This window comes from Lacerta agilis, chromosome Z (assembly GCF_009819535.1).
Source record: "Lacerta agilis isolate rLacAgi1 chromosome Z, rLacAgi1.pri, whole genome shotgun sequence".
Classification (NCBI taxonomy): Eukaryota; Metazoa; Chordata; class Lepidosauria; order Squamata; family Lacertidae; genus Lacerta; species Lacerta agilis.
The window spans coordinates 15,173,694-15,192,468 of NC_046331.1; the positions used below are offsets into that span (position 1 = coordinate 15,173,694).

The following is an 18,775-nucleotide window of genomic DNA, read 5'->3' on the forward strand; positions in this document are numbered from 1 at the left end:
GGCCACGAAGAGTCGGACACGACTGAACGACTGAACAACAACAACCACTGGTTAGGAAAGGGGTAGTTGATGGTTTGGGAGATGTGGTTCCAACCTGGCTTAGAAGGGGCTTTCTGCCTGCATTGCATCACTCTGGTTGACGTTGATCATAGCTGGACTCTAGCCGTGCCTGGAAGGGATGATGATGACAACCTCTGCTGCTGAGGCCCTTTCGGAGTTCTTGAGAGGCTCAGCTCCTGACTCCTGGGCATGATCCAAGAGGCACAAGAGTGCGGTGTAGTGGTTAGAGTGACAGACTAGCACCCAGGAGAACAGGGGTCAAATCCCCATTCATCAATGAAGCGTACTGGGCAACCTTGGGTAAGTCATGGGCTCTTAGCGTAACCTACTTCACAGGATAAATAGGGAGGAGGAGAACTCTGGAGGCCTCATTGGAGGAAATGTGGGGTATAAATGTAATAAAGAAGCACATAAACAGAGTGAATGGCTGAGAAAGGACTTGATCTTGTTAAGATGGAAGGGGATCCATCCACCAAGTTTGCAAGCAGAAAAACAGGTTCAGGCCTCTGTTTTCAAGGGATCTCAGCCCGCAAAGCCTGGATCAATCCCTCTCTAAGACCTTGCAGAGCTGGTGCCGGTTGGATTGGCCTGCTCTGCATTGCAGAAGACCCTTGTCCCCTTCAGCCCACAGCGTCTCCAGCTAAATGGATATAGAACCAGGGATAGCCAAAGGTAATCCATCCCAACCCACTGGCCAACGTGAAAGACCCTTATCTGCCCGCAAGACCCTAAGAAAGGCATTACCAAGCAAATTTGCAAATGAATAGAACCTCAAGAGGTTTCTCTTACAATCCTGGGTAAAGGAGGGGAAAAACAAAACCACCTCTCAATTTCTGACAGTGACAGTGGACTCCTTAGTGGTGTCCCCCCTATATATCTAAAGAAAGGGGGGAGATTAGAATGCATGGGGGGGTATCTGAAAAGCAGGTGGGGAATGAATTGAGCAAGGCTGAAGCTGGGAACTGTGTCTAAACCTTTCTGCTTCTTCATCCTCCCCCATCTGTTTGAAATTCATTTCTGACTCAGTTTCCAAGGCTCAGAGAGCTGGCAAATGGGGCTGCTGTGTGAAAGAGTCTGCGTGGCAGTATCTTCTCCTTGCCTCTCTGCCCTTTGTTTCTCTCTCTCTCTCTCTCTCTCTCTCTCTCTCTCTCTCTCACACACACACACACACACACACACACACACACACAGAGAGAGAGAGAGAGAGAGAGAGAGAGAGAGAGAGAGAGAGAGAGAGAAACCTCGCTTTCCACAAAGAGAGATCAGGGTGGATAGCCAAATTTACCTGGCATACGGAGGACCGCTGCACAACGAAAAGAAAGAAAAGGGAGAGAAGGAGAGACAGAGAGGCTAGGAAGGGGCTGGGAGAGGAAAAAAGTTTCCAATCCATTAACAAAGAAAGGAAGAAAGTTGTGCAGAGCGTAGTTGGCTGGCTTAAAAGTGCAAGGCAAACCCGAGTGCGCTGAGCGGAGGCAAAGAAAATGCAACACTCCCTCCATGTGGTTCAGAGTGGGTACTGCAGGGCATTTCAAAAGAACATGCTTCTACACACGGGGCCCCATAGTTAAATTATGGAACCCGCTCCCACAAGAGGCAGTGATGCCCAGCAACGTAGACGGCTTTAAAAGAGGACTGAACGGATTCATGGTGGAGAGGGTTATTAATGGCTACTATGCTCTGCCTGCTTGGTTGGAGCCAGTACAGTAATGCTTCTGACTTTCTTCTTATTTGGCACGCAAAATATGGTCTGAAGCTCAACATCAAAAAAACTAAGATCATGGCCACTGGTCCCATCACCTCCTGGCAAATAGAAGGGGAAGAAATGGAGGCAGTGAGAGATTTCACTTTCTTGGGTTCCATGATCACTGCAGATGGTGACAGCAGTCACGAAATTAGAAGACGCCTGCTTCTTGGGAGAAAAGCAATGACAAACCTAGACAGCATCTTAAAAAGCAGAGACATCACCTTGCCGACAAAGGTCCGTATAGTTAAAGCTATGGTTTTCCCAGTAGTGATGTATGGAAGTGAGAGCTGGACCATAAAGAAGGCTGATCGCCGAAGAATTGATGCTTTTGAATTATGGTGCTGGAGGAGACTCTTGAGAGTCCCATGGACTGCAAGAAGATCAAACCTATCCATTCTCAAAGAAATCAGCCCTGAGTGCTCACTAGAAGGACAGATCCTGAAGTTTGAGGCTCCAGTACTCTGGCCACCTCATGAGAAGAGAAGACTCCCTGGAAAAGACCCTGATGTTGGGAAAGATGGAGGGCACAAGGAGAAGGGGACGACAGAGGATGAGATGGTTGGACAGTGTTCTCGAAGCTACTAACATGAGTTTGGCCAAACTGCGAGAGGCAGTGAAGGATAGGCGTGCCTGGCGTGCTCTGGTCCATGGGGTCACGAAGAGTCGGACACGACTGAACGACTGAACAACAACAACTACAATATATACATTTACGCCTGAACCTAAAGGGCCAGAAAGTCCCCTTAGATATTCTTATGAAGACTCTCGGGACTTGGTGAACCAACCGTCTAACTCTGTAGAATGCAGCTTCACACGCCCCTGTTCTGGGAAAGGGCTGTGGCTCAGTGGTAGAGCACCTGCTTTGCATGCAGAAGGTCCCAGGTTCAGTCCCTGACAATCTCAAGGTAGCCTGAAACCCCGGAGAGGTGCTGGTAGGCCTGAGGCTCCTTTACTGAAACCCTGGAGAACCACTGTCATGGTTTGACTTGTCATGGGCCAGTTTTCTACCTCCCTCTTTTAATTGAGCCCTTTTCTCAGAAACAATGAGAAATAGAATCATTCTCTCTCTCTCTCTCTCTCTCTCTAGCGGAAGGGATTGTGGCTCCGTGGCAGAGCACACACTTTGCATGCAGAAGTTCCCAGGTTCAATCCCCACTGGCATTTCCAGGTAGGGCTGGGGAAAACTCCTTTCCTGACACCCTGAAGAGCTGCTGCCAATCAGTGTAGACACTACTGAGCGAGATGGATCAACTGTCTGAATTCTTGCTTGTATTATTTTATTCATCAAAAAAAATTTATGTACCCTTGATTGTGGAAAACTCAAAACAGTTTACAAAAAGAGACCATTTTGGCTGTTCCCTTGGGAGACCTGCTCCCTGCCTTGCAGGCCTTTTCCCACCTGGCAAGTGTGGGTCCCAGACTGACTCCAGCTACAAAAGCTGATGCTGCTGAACAGACTCTTGCGCTGGGTAATTGTTTGGTGTGTGCATTGCTGTTATTGATATTAATTTTTCCCTATCTTTACTTTTATAGCTTATTATGATTTATGAGGCAATTATTTGATTTGGTTTTTGATGTGTTTTATTTAGCGTTTAGCGCTACTTTTGTCATATCCATAGTTGTGCAACTTTTAAATGTTGTAAGCTGCCTTTCTACTTTTTAATGTTGTATGGAAAGGTGGCATAGAAGTAAAATGATGTATGAATGTAAAAAGACATATTTTTTTTAAAGGAAAAACAATCAAATGTTCAAAAAGATTAAAAAACCAGCAATAAACTAAAAACAGACCAGTTTTCTAGATATCTGGGCAAGCTTGTCTAAGGAACAATGTTTTTGCAGGTGCTGAAAACAGTACAACGAAGGCCATGGGCGTAGCCAGGCTTTATGCTGGGGTGCGGGGGGTGGGAGGGAAGAACCGAGTTATCTGCGACACAGTCGGTGAGTTAGTTAAGTATTTTTATTTATGTACTTGATTTTTTTTGATGGGAGAGGAGCTGCTCCCCTGCTTACTCCCATGGTGAAGGTACCTGCCTGATATCAATAGGCAGGGAGTTCCAAAGTAGAAGTCCTAAGCGGGATACACAGGAGGGCAAGTGCAGTAATTAAAACTTCATAAACTTAGTACGTAAGAAGCAAATGTTCCAGAAGTCTAACCGCCACTGGTGCTAATCTCTTTCCTATTGGTCAGTGTCCTCATTGGTCAGTGGGGAAAGCTGGCACTGTCAACAGAATCCTGTTTCCACAGTAGGCTAATCTATCAGCTGGACTTTAATTTCACACAGCAAGGTGACTGACCCCTTTTGCTTTCTCCACCCATCCATACCTTCATCTGATGAGGACTATTCAGCCAAGAGGCTGTGCTGTGCCCATGTAAGAGTCTGTATTCATGTGCCGACAGCGGGTATGATTGTGTACACTGCCATATGGGTATACAAAAGGGTTATACTTCCATGTGGGTGTGATTGTGTCTTCCAGCTCTTTTATGACTGATGGAGGTGTGAGCCTATTAAGAATATACGGTGACTACCAAAGGCCTACCTAGCCCAGCATCCTGTTCCCACAACACCCTTGTGAGCTAGGCTAGGCTGAGAGATGGCAACTGGCACCCAAGGCCACCTAGTGAGCTTCATGGCCGAGGGGGGCGGTGGAAGGATTTGAATCCTGGTCTCCTCTAGGTTATACTCCCAACAACTACTTACACCACACTGGCTCTCATTTTAAGGTCTGTGAGTTCTTCCCAAAAAAATCCTGAGTGGGAACTGTAGTTTCCCCAGTACAGACTTACAATTCCTAGCACCTTTAGCAAACTGCCGTTCCCAGAATTCTTTGGGGGAACTTGTGGCCTTGAAATATACAGCATGGATATGTGCAATACGTGAGCTCGGACCAGATGGGAGATCTTGCACAGCCGAATTCTCAACCAGTTGAAGCTTTTGGGTTGCCTCCTTCCCTCTCCAGTCTTGGGTGCATGGCAGAGATTCGCCCCCACTCACCTTTTCTATTGTGGTTATTATTTAGTGATTCAAAAAAATGGCAGTTAAGAAACGCAATGTTCTAGAACAACAACGGTCATACTTGTTCAAAAATTGACGATGCAGGGTGGGGAAATCATGGAGATTATTATTTTCATTTTTAAATAGTCAGGAATTTGGCAGGATCAGTTCTAATTACAAGATAAAATGTTTTTATGTTTTAAAGGAAAAATAGGATCATTTGAGGAAGGGTTAGAATGAACGAAGCCAAATGAAATGCAGATCTAATCAGTAGAGTTCTTTGTTTTTTACTATATAGAGAACAACGAATGCTGTAAAAGGGGACGGGGAGTAACATGATATGGTAGATTAAATCAAATATGATGCTAAATAGAAGATTCCTAATCCTACCTGTCGGATATGCTATGTTTTAAAGAAACATAATCTAAATCCTGAAATACTGTTCATGGCAGGTTTGTAATTTAGGGTTGTATTGATACTCTCATCAATATTACTTTTAAAAAAGAAAACAGAATTGCATTTTAGATTTTTTTAAATTCTGATTTTAATGTATGTATGCGTTCCAAGGATGAGTGAGGATTTGAACGTGGGTTTCCCAGGTGGTAAGTCGCTAACCATTCCATAACACTGTCTATTTGTGTGTGTGTGTGAGAGGTCAGAAGGTTGGCGGTTCGAATCCCTGCAACAAGGTGAGCTCCCGTTGCTTGGTCCCAGCTTCTGCCCACCTAGCAGTTCAAAAGCATGTCAAAGTGCAAGTAGATAAATAGGTACCGCTCCGGCGGGAAGGTAAACGGCGTTTCCGTGCACCAACGTAGGATGCCTTTTCGCTGCCCGGGGCGGCAGGGTGTCATGATGCATGCATCATGACGCTACAACGTGTCAGATGCACTGTGCATGCCTGGAATTTCCGGGCATGCGTATTGGATCCGGCCGGTGCTGCTGCGAGCCGGTTAGCGAGCAGCGGGTTGGGCAGCCCCACGACCCGCCGTTCGCTCGCTGTGGGAGCAGTGGCCGGTGCTGCTGCAAGCAAGCAGCGGGTTGGGCAGCCCCAGCCGGCTTGCCGCAGGAGCAGCAGTGCCAGTCGGATGCATCCGGGCCGGTCCTGCTGCTCCTGTGGCGAGCCGGTGAGCGAACGGCAGCTTGTGGGACTGCCCCGTCTGGACGGGGTGCCGGGCGGCAGGGGAGGGGCCGGGGAATGTCACCCCCTCCCTTCGAACCCGGGGCACAGCGCCCCCTATGCCCTGCTTCTTCCTATGCCACTGTTTCCGTGCACTGCTCTGGTTTCGCCAGAAGCGGCTTAGTCATGCTGGCCACATAACCAGGAAGCTGTACACTGGCTCCCTCGGCCAATAAAGCAAGATGAGCCCCACAACCCTAGAGTCGTCCGCGAATGGACTTAACGGTCAGGGGTCCCTCTACCTTTATGAGAGGTCTGGAAAGTGGCATCAGCAGAACGAGGCCTTTTGTGTAGTGGCTCCCCATTTGTGGCGTGTTCTCCCCAGGGAGGCTCACCTGGCGCCTTCACTACATATCCTTGGGTGCGAGGTGAAAACTCCTCTTCTCCGAGGTACACGCACGAATGATTTCTTACCCATCATCCTTCACCCTAAGGTCTCAGAGTGGGTTGCAATTTTATTTACCTCATAAAATGTATATATCACTCAGTTTTCAGAAGAAACCCTCAAAGTGGTTTGCTAAAAATTCAATACAGTATTTTAAATGATTTAAATTTAAAAATTAAAACTTGGAATAAATTGGGTTGGGTTCTGAAAACATTATTATTATTATTATTATTAGTAGTAGTAGTAGTAGTAGAAATACTAGTATGCTGCTCCGTATCAAATTTGAAGATTTTTAAAAAACATTTATTCAAAAGTTACAATACAGCTTCGTCTATTGCCACATCACAAAATGATCACTCCAATCCCTCATCACTGTCATGTTGGCTTGCCCAGTACCCTCAATAAGAACTCAAATATATATACTTTTTTAAAACACTGTTTTAATTCCTTTATAATTTAATGACGTTTTAGCTGCCATTCTTTTCTACGTTTTTAGTTTTTTTTTTGCGTTTTAGCTGTCCTTGCTTTGATTTTTGCCAGCCGCCTTGAGTCCCGATCTGGAAAAGAGGAGGGATGTAAATAAAGGCAGTAGCAATAGCAACAGCAACCATAATGAACAAATATTGTAAAAAAAAGAAATTGCTTGTGTATGTTTCAGCGTGTGGGTGGGTATATACAGCATGCCGGTGCGCGTGCAGCCAGGAGGGGGGAATCCTAAGTCGCGCGCCCTCCCGCGCGCAGCTGTGGTGCAGCCCTTTGTGAAGGGAGGGCGGGGCCGCACTGGCCGGCCGCCCCCCCCCCCCGCGATGCCTGAGTCCGGCCGAGCGAAGAAAAGCGGACCCCGCCCCCAGCATCCCGCCGGCCCACCCTTCTCGTCAGCTTCTTCCTCCTCCCTCCTCCTCGCGAGCACCTCCATGCGCTCTATGTAAGGAAATTGCGTGCCGAAGGGGGAGGAGATTGTGGGGCCCAATGCTCAGCGACCGGGAGGCGAGACCTGTAGCTGCCTAAATAGCAGAGAGAGAGCGCGAGAGAGGCTTCCCAGCCTGGAGGAGAAAGAAGGGGGAAGCTTCGCAGAGGAGGCCTTTTTGGACACCTCCCCTCCCAGTGCCCTCCCACTATTAGGTTCCCCTTTCTCTTCCTCCTCCTCCCTGCACGTTGCCGCAGCGCCCGCGCGCAAGGGAAGCAGGCGCTTGCTGGGGTGAGTTTACACAGAGAGCCGGAGTGACTCTGCTTCGGAGGCGGGGGAAAAAGAATTGCAGTCCACGTGGCTCATGGGTTGTCGGGGGAGGGAAGTGGGGGGAAATCTCTCCTAGTAAGGGTTTGTTCTGGAGGGAGCTGCGGCTGGTGCAGGAAGGAAACCCACAAAAGCCCATTGGATAACCCTTCTTGTTTAGTCTCCACCGCCTTTGTGCCGGGGTTCAAAAGTTAAGGTGAATGCCCCAACTCCATGCACCAATATAGACAGAGTTTATAAAGTTCATATAGTTTGAGCACCAGGAAATGGGTAGTAATTTATTTATCAATTACATTAATTACATTTATATCCCACCCTTTTCTCCAAGCAGCTGAAGGTGGTTTTCAGACGTGCACGTGGGTTTTTTGTTTTGCTTAAAAGGTCGCTTTGAGTTGCTGTGGCACAAAAGTAACCAATTAATTATTACTATTACTGTAATACGAATAGTAATTAATCTAATAATTATAAGTATTGCTAATAACCTTGCTTTTATTTGACAAATATAATAATTATAAGTATTAACTGTTTTAAGTTTACTGTATGCAAGGCAGTATGTGAAGAGGGCCAAAGATGCTAGTGTGTTGTTTGCAGCTGTAAACTCTCTTTTGGGAAGTTGGTGCTAAACTGGCAAACAAGTGCTTTCAGATTCATGTGTTCTAGGGAACTATACTTAACATGAATTGTGGTTAATGTTGGTGCATGTGCAACCACTTTGATCTGTGGAACTGGCACCGTTACATGTGCCACATAATGCTTGTTCCACATTTCTAACTCACACTTTGGAACTCCCTGCCTCTTGACATAGCAGGTGCCTTCATTGTATTACTTTTTTGTGCCTACTAAAAACGTTTCTGCTAAGTATGTAGAATGCCAAAGTTGTATTTACCTTACATTTTTCCTGCAGAAAATCTTCCATTTCCAGAAGTTCATAAGTAGCAACAAATGGATGTGGAGTTCAAATACTAGACGAGGCAAGCCCTCCCCCTCAGATTTTACTGGCTTCAATCCTGATGGATTTTGGCGCACCAGCTGAAAATTCATTTATTCAGCAAGGCCTTTAGCTCACACCCATTACAGTGAAAGGATCTCAGTTTGCAAAAGATGTCAATTGCAAATGCACTATCATGCAAGATTAGCAGTTTCAGAGTTGACTGTTGCTGCGCTATTGACTAAATAAGAGCAAGGTAATGGTAAAGGGACCTCTCACCATTAGGTCCTGTCGTGTCCGACTCTGGGGTTGCGGTGCTCATCTCGCGTTACTGGCCGAGGGAGCCGGCGTACAGCTTCCGGGTCATGTGGCCAGCATGACTAAGCTGCTTCTGGCGAAACCAGAGCAGCGCACGGAAACACCGTTTACCTTCCTGCCAGAGTGGTACCTATTTATCTACTTGAACTTTTGACGTGCTTTCGAACTGCTAGGTTGGCAGAAAAGAGCAAGATAGCTATGGTAAATTCGGTGATTGCCGAAGGTTTTCCGAGTTTCAACCAGACATTTTCTGATGTGAATTACCGTATCAAAATTAGTCCAGTTTGCATCAAAAATTGCCTGGTTCAATCTTTTTTTTCTTTTTTATAAAACCCGCATAGCTGAAGTTCATGTGTGAAATAGAACTTTGGTGTTAGAACTTAAGTAAATTAAGAACTTAAGTATATTTAGCACAAACCCGTTCTTTTGGCCTGCAGACCATAAACATCAAATATGCTGTATAGGGCTAGGTATGTATACAGGAGGGGAGAGCGCTCACTATGCCCCTCTTCCCCACGAGGTTCCTTGGCACACCCCTCAGGCATGCCAAGCGTCAACCAGAACCGACTCTTTATTGTCCATCGCGGAATGGATGGGCTGAAGGGTCCTCTCGCCCCGCTAGCACGTACGAATAATCTTACAATAATTTAACAAATAATTTTATTTGTGTGCCTCCTTTCCATTAGTTGAGGCATGTTCAAGGCAACTTACAACATGAAAAAACCCTTATAATGACAACAAAAGTTGTCACAAGTAAAACATACAAAAAATACACAACCAAATCAAACGATTTCCACATAAATCATAATAAGATCTAAAATAAAGGTACAAAAAATTAACAGCAATAATAGCAACAGCCTTCCCAACAAAAGCCCCTTACCCCAGCCCAAGTGTCTGTTCAGCTGCCTCAGCTTTTGTAGCTGCAGTCAGGCCAGGTGGGAGAAGGTCGGCAAGGCAGGAAGCTGGTCTTCCAGGCGGATTTGGTTAAGTGGAACCTAAGGGCTTTAATAAAAGAACATCCCACAAGCCCACCTGCCAGACTAGATGACTCTTGGGTTCTCTACAGTTCTGTGATTCTGATTACAGGTACTACAGCTGGGGTGTGTGTGTGTTGTCCATCTCACAACCTGGTGAGTGCCTCAAGTTGAGCTAAGCTAAGAACACTTCTGGCAACTGATCGTCCTGATTCCATGTTTGGGTTGGTGTAGGGCACGCCCCACGGAGCCATGTATATATTTAGCTCGAGATCTCATCCTTCAGGGTTGTACATATCTTACAGGGCGGCCTGAACATCACCTGCTCTCTGTTGGAATCTCTTTAAACGCCCTTTTGCATTCTTGGCCTGTTGGTTGGGGGGGTGGGGTCCCTATGCTAGCACCTTCTTCTTCTTATTTTTCTTTTGTAAGGATTATTCAGTTTTATATGCAACGCAGAGAACAGTTATAGCCACAGATCAAAAATATAAAACTATGAAATGGGCACATGAGTACAGTTGCACATGGGTCAAAATAATAAACTTCAGGTAACGACTTTCATCGTTATCAGATTTATCAAGTGTAGTTCCAGATCTGCCATGTTTGTGATGAGGGTCATATTGGAAATGGTGGTTCCACTCTACTGTGTTTAGAGTGCCAGATCATATGAAAAGTATCTGGAGGTTCTGGTTCTTATCAAAATCTAAAATAACACGTGATTTTCTCTATTATACCTATATTCCTGAGAGAGTAGCTCCAAGCAGCCAGTGTAGATTTTGGACTGTTGCAATTACTATTTGAGCTGCCTAGATAATCTATAAGACCAATTCTTTTGACAAGACATCTACACTGGTATTGTCAAAAATATTCAGTAGGACAACGATCAATAGTTTTATTTAGTATTATGTATCATTTGTGCCAAAATTAAATCCCAAAGACGAGCTGATGTTCCCACCATAAATGATAATATGTACTAATTTATCACAACCCTTCCAACAGTTAGGTGATATAGAAGACAACATTTTTTTTTTGACATTTGCAAAGCATCTCGATGCCATCTGTGAAGTAATTTCCCTAATAAAACCAGAAACAAATTTTAAGGGTCTCCATTTCCCAATCCCTTTCACACCTTTCCCCCCTCTTCTCTCTCAAAGGGAACACCTTTTGGCCTGCTTTGGTTTCTCCTTGAGAACAAAGGTGCCAATGGCGAGCGATGTTGTGGAGAACGAGATGGAGTTCTACTCCAAGGCTGAGAAATACTGGAAGGACATCCCCCCAACAGTGGATGGGATGCTGGGGGGCTACGGGCACATCTCCAGCATCGACATCAACAGTTCCAAGAAGTTCCTGCACCGTTTTTTGCGGGTAAGCAAGGTGTTCTCTCTTCCAAGCTGAGCAGGAATAGCTTTGGGTTACCTGCTTTCCTCCAGATATTTTGGACTACATCTCCCAGCCGCCTGAGCCAGCCCAGCCCTGCCAAATAATGCAGGAGCTGATGGAAATGTTGTAAAAAAAAAAAACATCTGGAGGTTGGCCAAGGCTGGTTTAGGGGGAGTGTGGGAAATACATTTATTTATTTTTTTCGTTTAAAGCAGTGAATCATCTAATAGTGGAGTTCGGAGGGTTATCTAGTCCAACCCCCTGCAATGCAGGGATCACAGCTGAAGAGTCACTGACAGATGGCCATCCTAGCTCTGCTTAAAAACCTCCAAGGTAGCCGAGTTGACTGCAGAATCTCTGGCAGGGATGGCTGACCTGTAGCCCTCCAGATATTGTTAGATTCAAACTCCCATCATGGGACAGGGTATTTTTGTTGGTGGCTCCCTATCTGCACAATGTGCTTCCTAGTGAGGTGCACCTGTCCCTGTTATATTAGGCTGAGTCCTTTGCCAGAATGTGCATATTAGGCAAAATTGTGCTTACAATAAGCTGGTGAGGCCTTGGTTGTGGTGCCGCCACTGGGAGCTACCCAGTTCTTTTTTACTAGTAGAACATGGTCCCAGGTTTAACCCCCAGGGCTGCCTGAGACCTGGGGAAATGGAGGCTGTATCTGCAAACATGGATGCCATCTTGCCAGATGCAGTATACCAGGGAAGGGTGGGGTGGGGTGTAAAAACTGAAAGACCCTGTTTCTGAAAGCGTTGAGAGGCATTCAAGGTTCTAGCCCTCATTGACTTCATTACTGTCCAGGATGGACCTAACAGGACAGGGACCTCCCGCGCCTTGGACTGTGGGGCTGGCATTGGCCGGATCACCAAGCGGCTCCTGCTGCCACTTTTCCGAACGGTGGACATGGTGGATGTCACAGAGGACTTCCTTAACAAGGCCCGGAGCTACCTGGGTGAGGAGGGTCGGCGTGTCAGGAACTACTTCTGCTGCGGCCTGCAGGACTTCAGCCCCGAGCCTAGTGCCTACGACGTCATCTGGATCCAGTGGGTGATAGGTAAGAGTCTCCCTCCACTACCTGGAAAGGAGGGTTGTCTATCCAGCTTATTTTCTCTGTCTTGGAGTAGACCTTAATGAAATCGGTGAACCTCAGTTAATCTTGGTCGTTGACTTCAACGATTCTACTCCAAATGGAATTGCTATTGGGTACAACTGGCAAAAGGTCCCATCTGCACTGTACATTTAAAATGCTACAGTACCTCTTTAAAAGGCATTCTGCCCCCCCCCCCCCCAGAATCCTGGGAACTGTAGTTGAAGGTGCTGAGAGTTTTTAGAACTTTATTGCCCCCTCACAGAGCTACAATTCCCAGGGTTCCCTGAGGAAGGAGATTGAATGTTAAATCACTCTGGAAGCTGTAGCTCTGTGAGGGTTTTTTCCCCAGCCTCCTAGCAACTCTCAGCACACTGAACAAACTACAGTTCCCAAGATTGTCAGAGAACCATGACTGTTCTAAGTGGCAGCCCTTTAAATGCATTATATGACTGGAGCCTAGGATAGAGACAGGAAAGGTATCTCATTTCATCAGTTAACTCTCTGTAGAATTTAAAGGGCAGTGTAAATGTACCCCCTTCAACGCCCATTCTGTTTTCTTCACAAAACAGGCTTGTGATGTAGGCTTGTCAAAGAGGGCAAGCAGCCTAAGGTTACTTCAGGGCTGAGCAGAGGTTTGAACCCATGCTGCCTGAATCTGTCCCCTTTGCACTGTTCAGACGCTTAATTATCACAGCATTGGATTCCAGCCACTGCCTTTAGGTTACGGTTGTCCAATGAAACTGAATGTTGGAAGGTTCAGGACAGAGAAGAGAAAGGACTTCTTCACACAGAGCATAGTTAGAACTATGGAACTCCCTCCCACAGTGATATTCACCAACTTAGATGGTCTTAACTTAGATGTGGCCCACACTCAACTGCCACAGCTTAAGAGGCTCCAGAGAAGCCTCCGGAACACTGCTGCTGTTGCTGCTGCTGTGAGTGTCTGGGAAGACCGCTCCCTCCTCCGGCCAACTCCATTGGGCCTAGGAGGCGGGCCAACACTCACCAACACAGCTTAAGAGGCGCCGAGAAGGGCAGCCTCGGCTCTTGCTCTGTAAATTACTATTGTTTGTATAATGTATTTTACATTGTAATGTAGCCAAAGCAAATTCCGAGTATATTGAAAAATGTACTTGGCCAATAAATTATTATTCTATTCTATTCTATTCTATTCTATTAATAAAATGATTAGACAGATTAATGGAGCATAAGGCTATTGATGGCTACCAACCAATGATGCCTCTGCCGTACCCCCACAGTCAAAAGCAGCTTCTAAATACCAGTTGCTGGAACCCCAGGAGGAGAGAGTGCACTTGTGCATGGACCCTGCTTGCAGGCTTCCCACTGAGGTATCTGGTTGGCCACTGTGAGTGCAGGATAAAATGGGCCCTTTCTAGCCTGGCCCAGCAGGGCTCTTCGTACAGAGAGGTCTGTTGTGAGAGCAGAACCCCCACGTACAAGAACAGTCTACCTTTGAATACCAAATAGTGGGCAGCTGCAACTGGAGAATACAGTTGTGCTCAGGTCCTGCTTTTGGGGTTTTCATTTTGGGGGGCATCAATCAGGTTGACCACTGTGAGAACAGGATGCCGGAGTAGAGGCGGGCTACTGGCCTGATCCAGTAGCCAGTGTCTTTTTCTTCTTCTTCTTCCATAAACCATTTATTTATGCTCCAATGTATATACATAATATTTACATAGAATTTCATATTACCTATATTTATACATTCACATTTTCTATTACATTGTAAACCCACATTTAGTTTTTACTTAATTATCTCATACTTCCCCCCCTCGTGACTCGAAGACCTCTCTCCACCCGTGCATGACTTCCTAAATTCGTTTTAAAATTTGTTATTTTGTTTGTACTTTTGATAATTTATTTATTAAATATTTATTCTTGTATTCTATATTAACTTTGTGATATCGATCAATGCATATCAATAGGTTTTTGTTGGAGTATCTATTAGCCATGTATTCCTCTACACACTTCATTCATGTTTCAGATTCTGATTTGATTGCATTCTAATTGTTGCTGTCATTTTTTGCTAATTTAATAAATTCAAAGAATTTACATTGCCAATCTATCACTAATGGTGCTTCTTCACATTTCCAATTTTTGGCAATCAATAGTCTAGCAGCAGCTGTAGCGTATAGAAAGATTCTTTTCTTGTCTTTGGGGATATCATTTGTTACAATTCCTAATAGAAATGCTTCTGGGTTTTTTTTACCAATTGTTATTTTAAACATTCTTTTCAATTCCTCGTGTATCTTCCCCCAGAATTTTTTTATTTTATCGCATCCCCACCAGACATGATATAAAGATCCCTCTGATGCCTTACACCTCCAACACAGATTTGATGGTAATTTATAAATTTTAGCTAGTTTCACAGGGGTCAAATACCACCTGTAAATCATCTTCATAATATTTTCTTTAACGGTGTTACATGTGGTAAAGTTTATGTCAAATTTTCAAAAGTTTTCCCCACTGATCTAACTGAATCGTGTAGCCAAAATCTTGTCCCCACTTTATCATAACCTCTTTAATTTGTTAATCTTCGAGTTCCCGTTCGAGTAATAAATTATACATTTTTGACAGATTCTTTTTAGAATTGTTCAGGAGCTGTAGCTGGAATTTGGATTCTTCTTTTTGGAAACCGATTTTATTATCAGAATTAAATTTATCATGTAGTTGATGGTACTGTAACCAAGTAGTTCAAAACTGTCTCAGTTCTTCATATGGTTTCAGTTTCAATTGTCCCTGTTCTTCCCTTAAAAGTTGTTTATATGTTACCCCTAATTTCCCCATATTTTTCTTTTTTATTGAAATCATTTCTAACGGGGCTGCCCACCAGGGAGTTTTTGGTTCTAATAACCTATGATATTTCCTCCATACTTTAATGAGGGAGTTTCTTATTATATCATTCATAAGTCCTTGGTGAACTTTTATCTTATTGTCTAGGAGGTATGCATGCCATCCATGTCTATTTTTGTGACCCTCTAAATCCTTTTTAATCTGTTTCCGTAATTTATTATAATTATCTTCAAATAAGTTACCGTAATATTTTTCATTGTGATTTATATTCCTAAATATCTTAACAATTTCTAAACCTGATTTTTCTTGTAAATTGTTTTTCTATTGTTCATTCATATTTTTCGCCATTAATTTCATCTTAGTCATATTAGGTTTAAAACCTGACTCTCTTCCATAACATTCCTTTTTTTTTTTATAAAAGATTTTATTATTTTCCATATGCATATATAAAGAAACAAAACATACACAAATACAATGAAAATACAAAATACAATAAACAATAAACAAATCAAACAAAAACATAATAAACATAAGAAAGACATATACAAACCTGTCTAAACACTTATCTTTATCTCATTCTTATTCTATCTTCTAAGCATAGAGGACTTCCCCCACACCCTCCACTGCATTGTTAATCCAAATATACTTTAGGTAGCTATATATCTACTTTCATAACTATTAACCATCTTATTTGTCCTTAGATTCCTTTACTAAAAGCATAGTTCTTAATCTATTCTCAAAATCTTCAGACATTCTTATTTGTATCTTATACTATAAAATTCTTACCAAAACTTTGACTTAAATTTATCTAGCTAAAGCCTGTTCAACAGCTAGTTCTGCTCAGATACTCAATTTTACACCATTAACTAAGTAGTCCTTAAATTTCTTCCAATCCTTCGACACCTTCTCCTCCCTCTGGTCTCGGATTCTCGCGGTCAGTTCAGCAAGCTCCATAAAGTCCATTAACTTCATCTGCCATTCTTCCACCGTTGGGATCTCTTCACCCTTCCAATTTCTTGCTAATAAAATTCTAGCTGCTGTTGTGGCATACATAAAAAATACTCTATCTTGACTGGGTATCTGTTCGTTGGTCATGCTCAAAAGGAAAGCCTCTGGTTTCTTACTAAAGGTAATTTTCATTACCTTCTTGAGTTCATTGTAAATCTTATCCCAGAAGGCTTTAACCCTTGGGCATGTCCACCACATATGATAAAAGGTACCTTCCACTGATTTACATTTCCAGCACATATTAGTCATTGACGGGTTCATCTTAGCAATCTTAACTGGTGTTAAATACCATCTATAAAGCATTTTCATAATGTTTTCTCTTAAATTATTACAGGCTGTAAATTTGATACCTTCCTTCCACAGTCTTTCCCAGTCCTCCAACATGATGTTGTGTCCCACATCCTTTGCCCAATCTATCATTGTTGATTTAACCATTTCATCTTTCGTATGCCACTCTAGCAACAAGTTATACATTTTGGAAAGGTTTTTTGAATTCGATTCAATTAGCTCTGTTTCCAGTTTTGATTTTTCAACTTGAAAACCAATCTTCTTATCTGCTTTAAAAATCTCATAAATTTGATGATATTGCAGCCAGTCGGTGACCTCGCTTTTTACCTGGTCATAACCTTTCAATTTAAACGCTTCACCTTCCTGCTGCAATATATCTGCATATCTTAACCATCTTGCAGACATATTAGGTCTCTTATAGGCCTTGGCCTCCACCGGTGAAATCCATCTAGGGGTCTTTCTCTCTAACAAGTCTTTATATCTCAACCATTTTATATATAAAAAAATTATGACACTTTTTCCTGCAAAAGCCCTCAACGTAAAGGATTTTGGCCCACCGATACACCTTTTATTTATTTCTCCTCCCTTATTTCTTAATTAAGAATTTCTAGTACAGTAGCCAGAGCCTTAATGCTCTTATGCTCTTCAAAACAGGGCACCTGACAGACGACCACCTCTCCAGCTTCTTGAAGCGCTGCCGCCTGGGCCTGCAGCCCAATGGCATCATAGTCATCAAGGACAATATGGCCCAGGAAGGGGTCATTATGGACGACGTGGACAGCAGTGTCTGCCGGGACCTGAACGTTGTCTGCAAGATCATCCGCTGTGCTGGCCTCAACCTGCTGGCCCAGGAGAAGCAGGAGAACTTTCCTGACGAAATCTATCACGTTTACACTCTAGCAATGAGATGAACCCCTCCATCACTGAGCCCCATAGAGAGGGAGGTTGCCTTCCCGCGGGGGGCCTCGAGACACCCTTCCCAAGCGAGGGGGGCTGCCTCCCCGGCGACGGAGGGCCCCAACTGAACATCTTGGAAGGGATAGTCCAGCAATTGGGGTCTGGCTGTGACTCTTGTCGTCGAGACTGGCTTAGGAATGCTGGGGGGAAGTAAATGTTCTTTTCTTCCAAACTGCTGCTGCTAATGTTGGTTCTTTATTGTTTGATGGGTGGAGGGGGGAAAAAAGTCTTTCAAAATACAAAAATAAAAAAAAATCCTTCCAGTAGCACCTTAGAGACCAACTTAAGTTTGTTCTTGGTATGGGTATCTGAAGAAGTGTGCATGCACACAAAAGCTCATACCAAGAACAAACTTAGTTGGTCTCTAAGGTGCTACTGGAAGGAATTTTATTTTATTATTTTAATTTTGTTTCAACTACGGCAGACCAACACGGCTGCCTACCTGTGTCAAAATATACTTTGTATGGTTGTAACAGCAACTTGTTTTGAACTGTTTTATATACCCAGTGGGAGGGGCAGAGATGGGAGTATGGAATTCCCTCCCCCAGGAGGTGGAAGCCATTCAGCTTGATGGGGATCGCCAACCAGGGTTTCCCAAACTTGGGTCTCAAATTGTTTTTGGACTACAACTCCCATTATCCCTAGCTAGCGGGAACAGTGGCCAGGGAATTGTAGTCTAAAACCCCCAAAATTGGGAAACCCTGCTTTAAATGAAGATTGGACAAATTCATAGATTGTTATTAATGGCTCCTGCTCTGCCTCCAACTATGGAGGCACTTCTGTGCTTGGGTTCTGCTTTCAGGTTTCCCATAATGGGCTTCTGGTTGGCTACTGTGAGAACAGGATGCTTGATTAGAGGGGCCATTGGCCTGATCCAGCAAGCTCTTACTTTTTGCGCTCTCTTTGCAAGAGTGTGACACCCTTAATCTTAGTGTCATTGATTCAAGCCCCATGTTGGGCAAAAGATTGCTGCGTTGCAGGGGGTTGGACTAGATGACCCCTTCGGATATCTTCCAACTTACGATTCTATGAAATAAATACTGGTTGATTATTATTAATGGGTGCTGCACAAAACACATATTTGCATAAATGCATATATGTTACTATTTGGAAATTAAGGTGAACACAACAGCTCAAAAGGGGAGTGCAAAGAAGTTAGGACCCAGGTCACCCCTCCCTAACAGTACACCATTTGGGGGTCCTGTTTTCACCTAAATGCTAAATTACTCTTTGCTGTAGGTCACAACCATAGAGAAACATTGAGGCTCCTGCTTTTTATTGTGAAGTTTTTATTTACCCCTCTACTTTGTCAGAAAAGGCTCCCAGAGCATGTGGTGTCCAAGTCAACAGCACACAAATTCCTTCCCATACAAGATTTGCAGGTGCGACCCACAAGGAGGAAAAGGAAGGGGGTGG

The 18,775-nt window shown here is 44.1% G+C and overlaps 1 protein-coding gene across 1 annotated transcript; it reads left to right on the plus strand.

Annotated features, from left to right (window-relative positions):
- Positions 1 to 7,229: 7,229 nt before the first annotated feature.
- NTMT1 (N-terminal Xaa-Pro-Lys N-methyltransferase 1) lies at positions 7,230 to 17,527 on the plus strand. The gene is made up of 4 exons (XM_033137881.1): positions 7,230 to 7,557; positions 10,968 to 11,178; positions 12,004 to 12,256; positions 17,057 to 17,527. The coding sequence occupies exons 2-4, from the start codon at positions 11,017 to 11,019 to the stop codon at positions 17,311 to 17,313; spliced, it is 672 nt and encodes a 223-aa protein (XP_032993772.1). The 5' UTR covers positions 7,230 to 7,557; positions 10,968 to 11,016; the 3' UTR covers positions 17,314 to 17,527.
- The last annotated feature ends 1,248 nt before the right edge of the window (positions 17,528 to 18,775 follow it).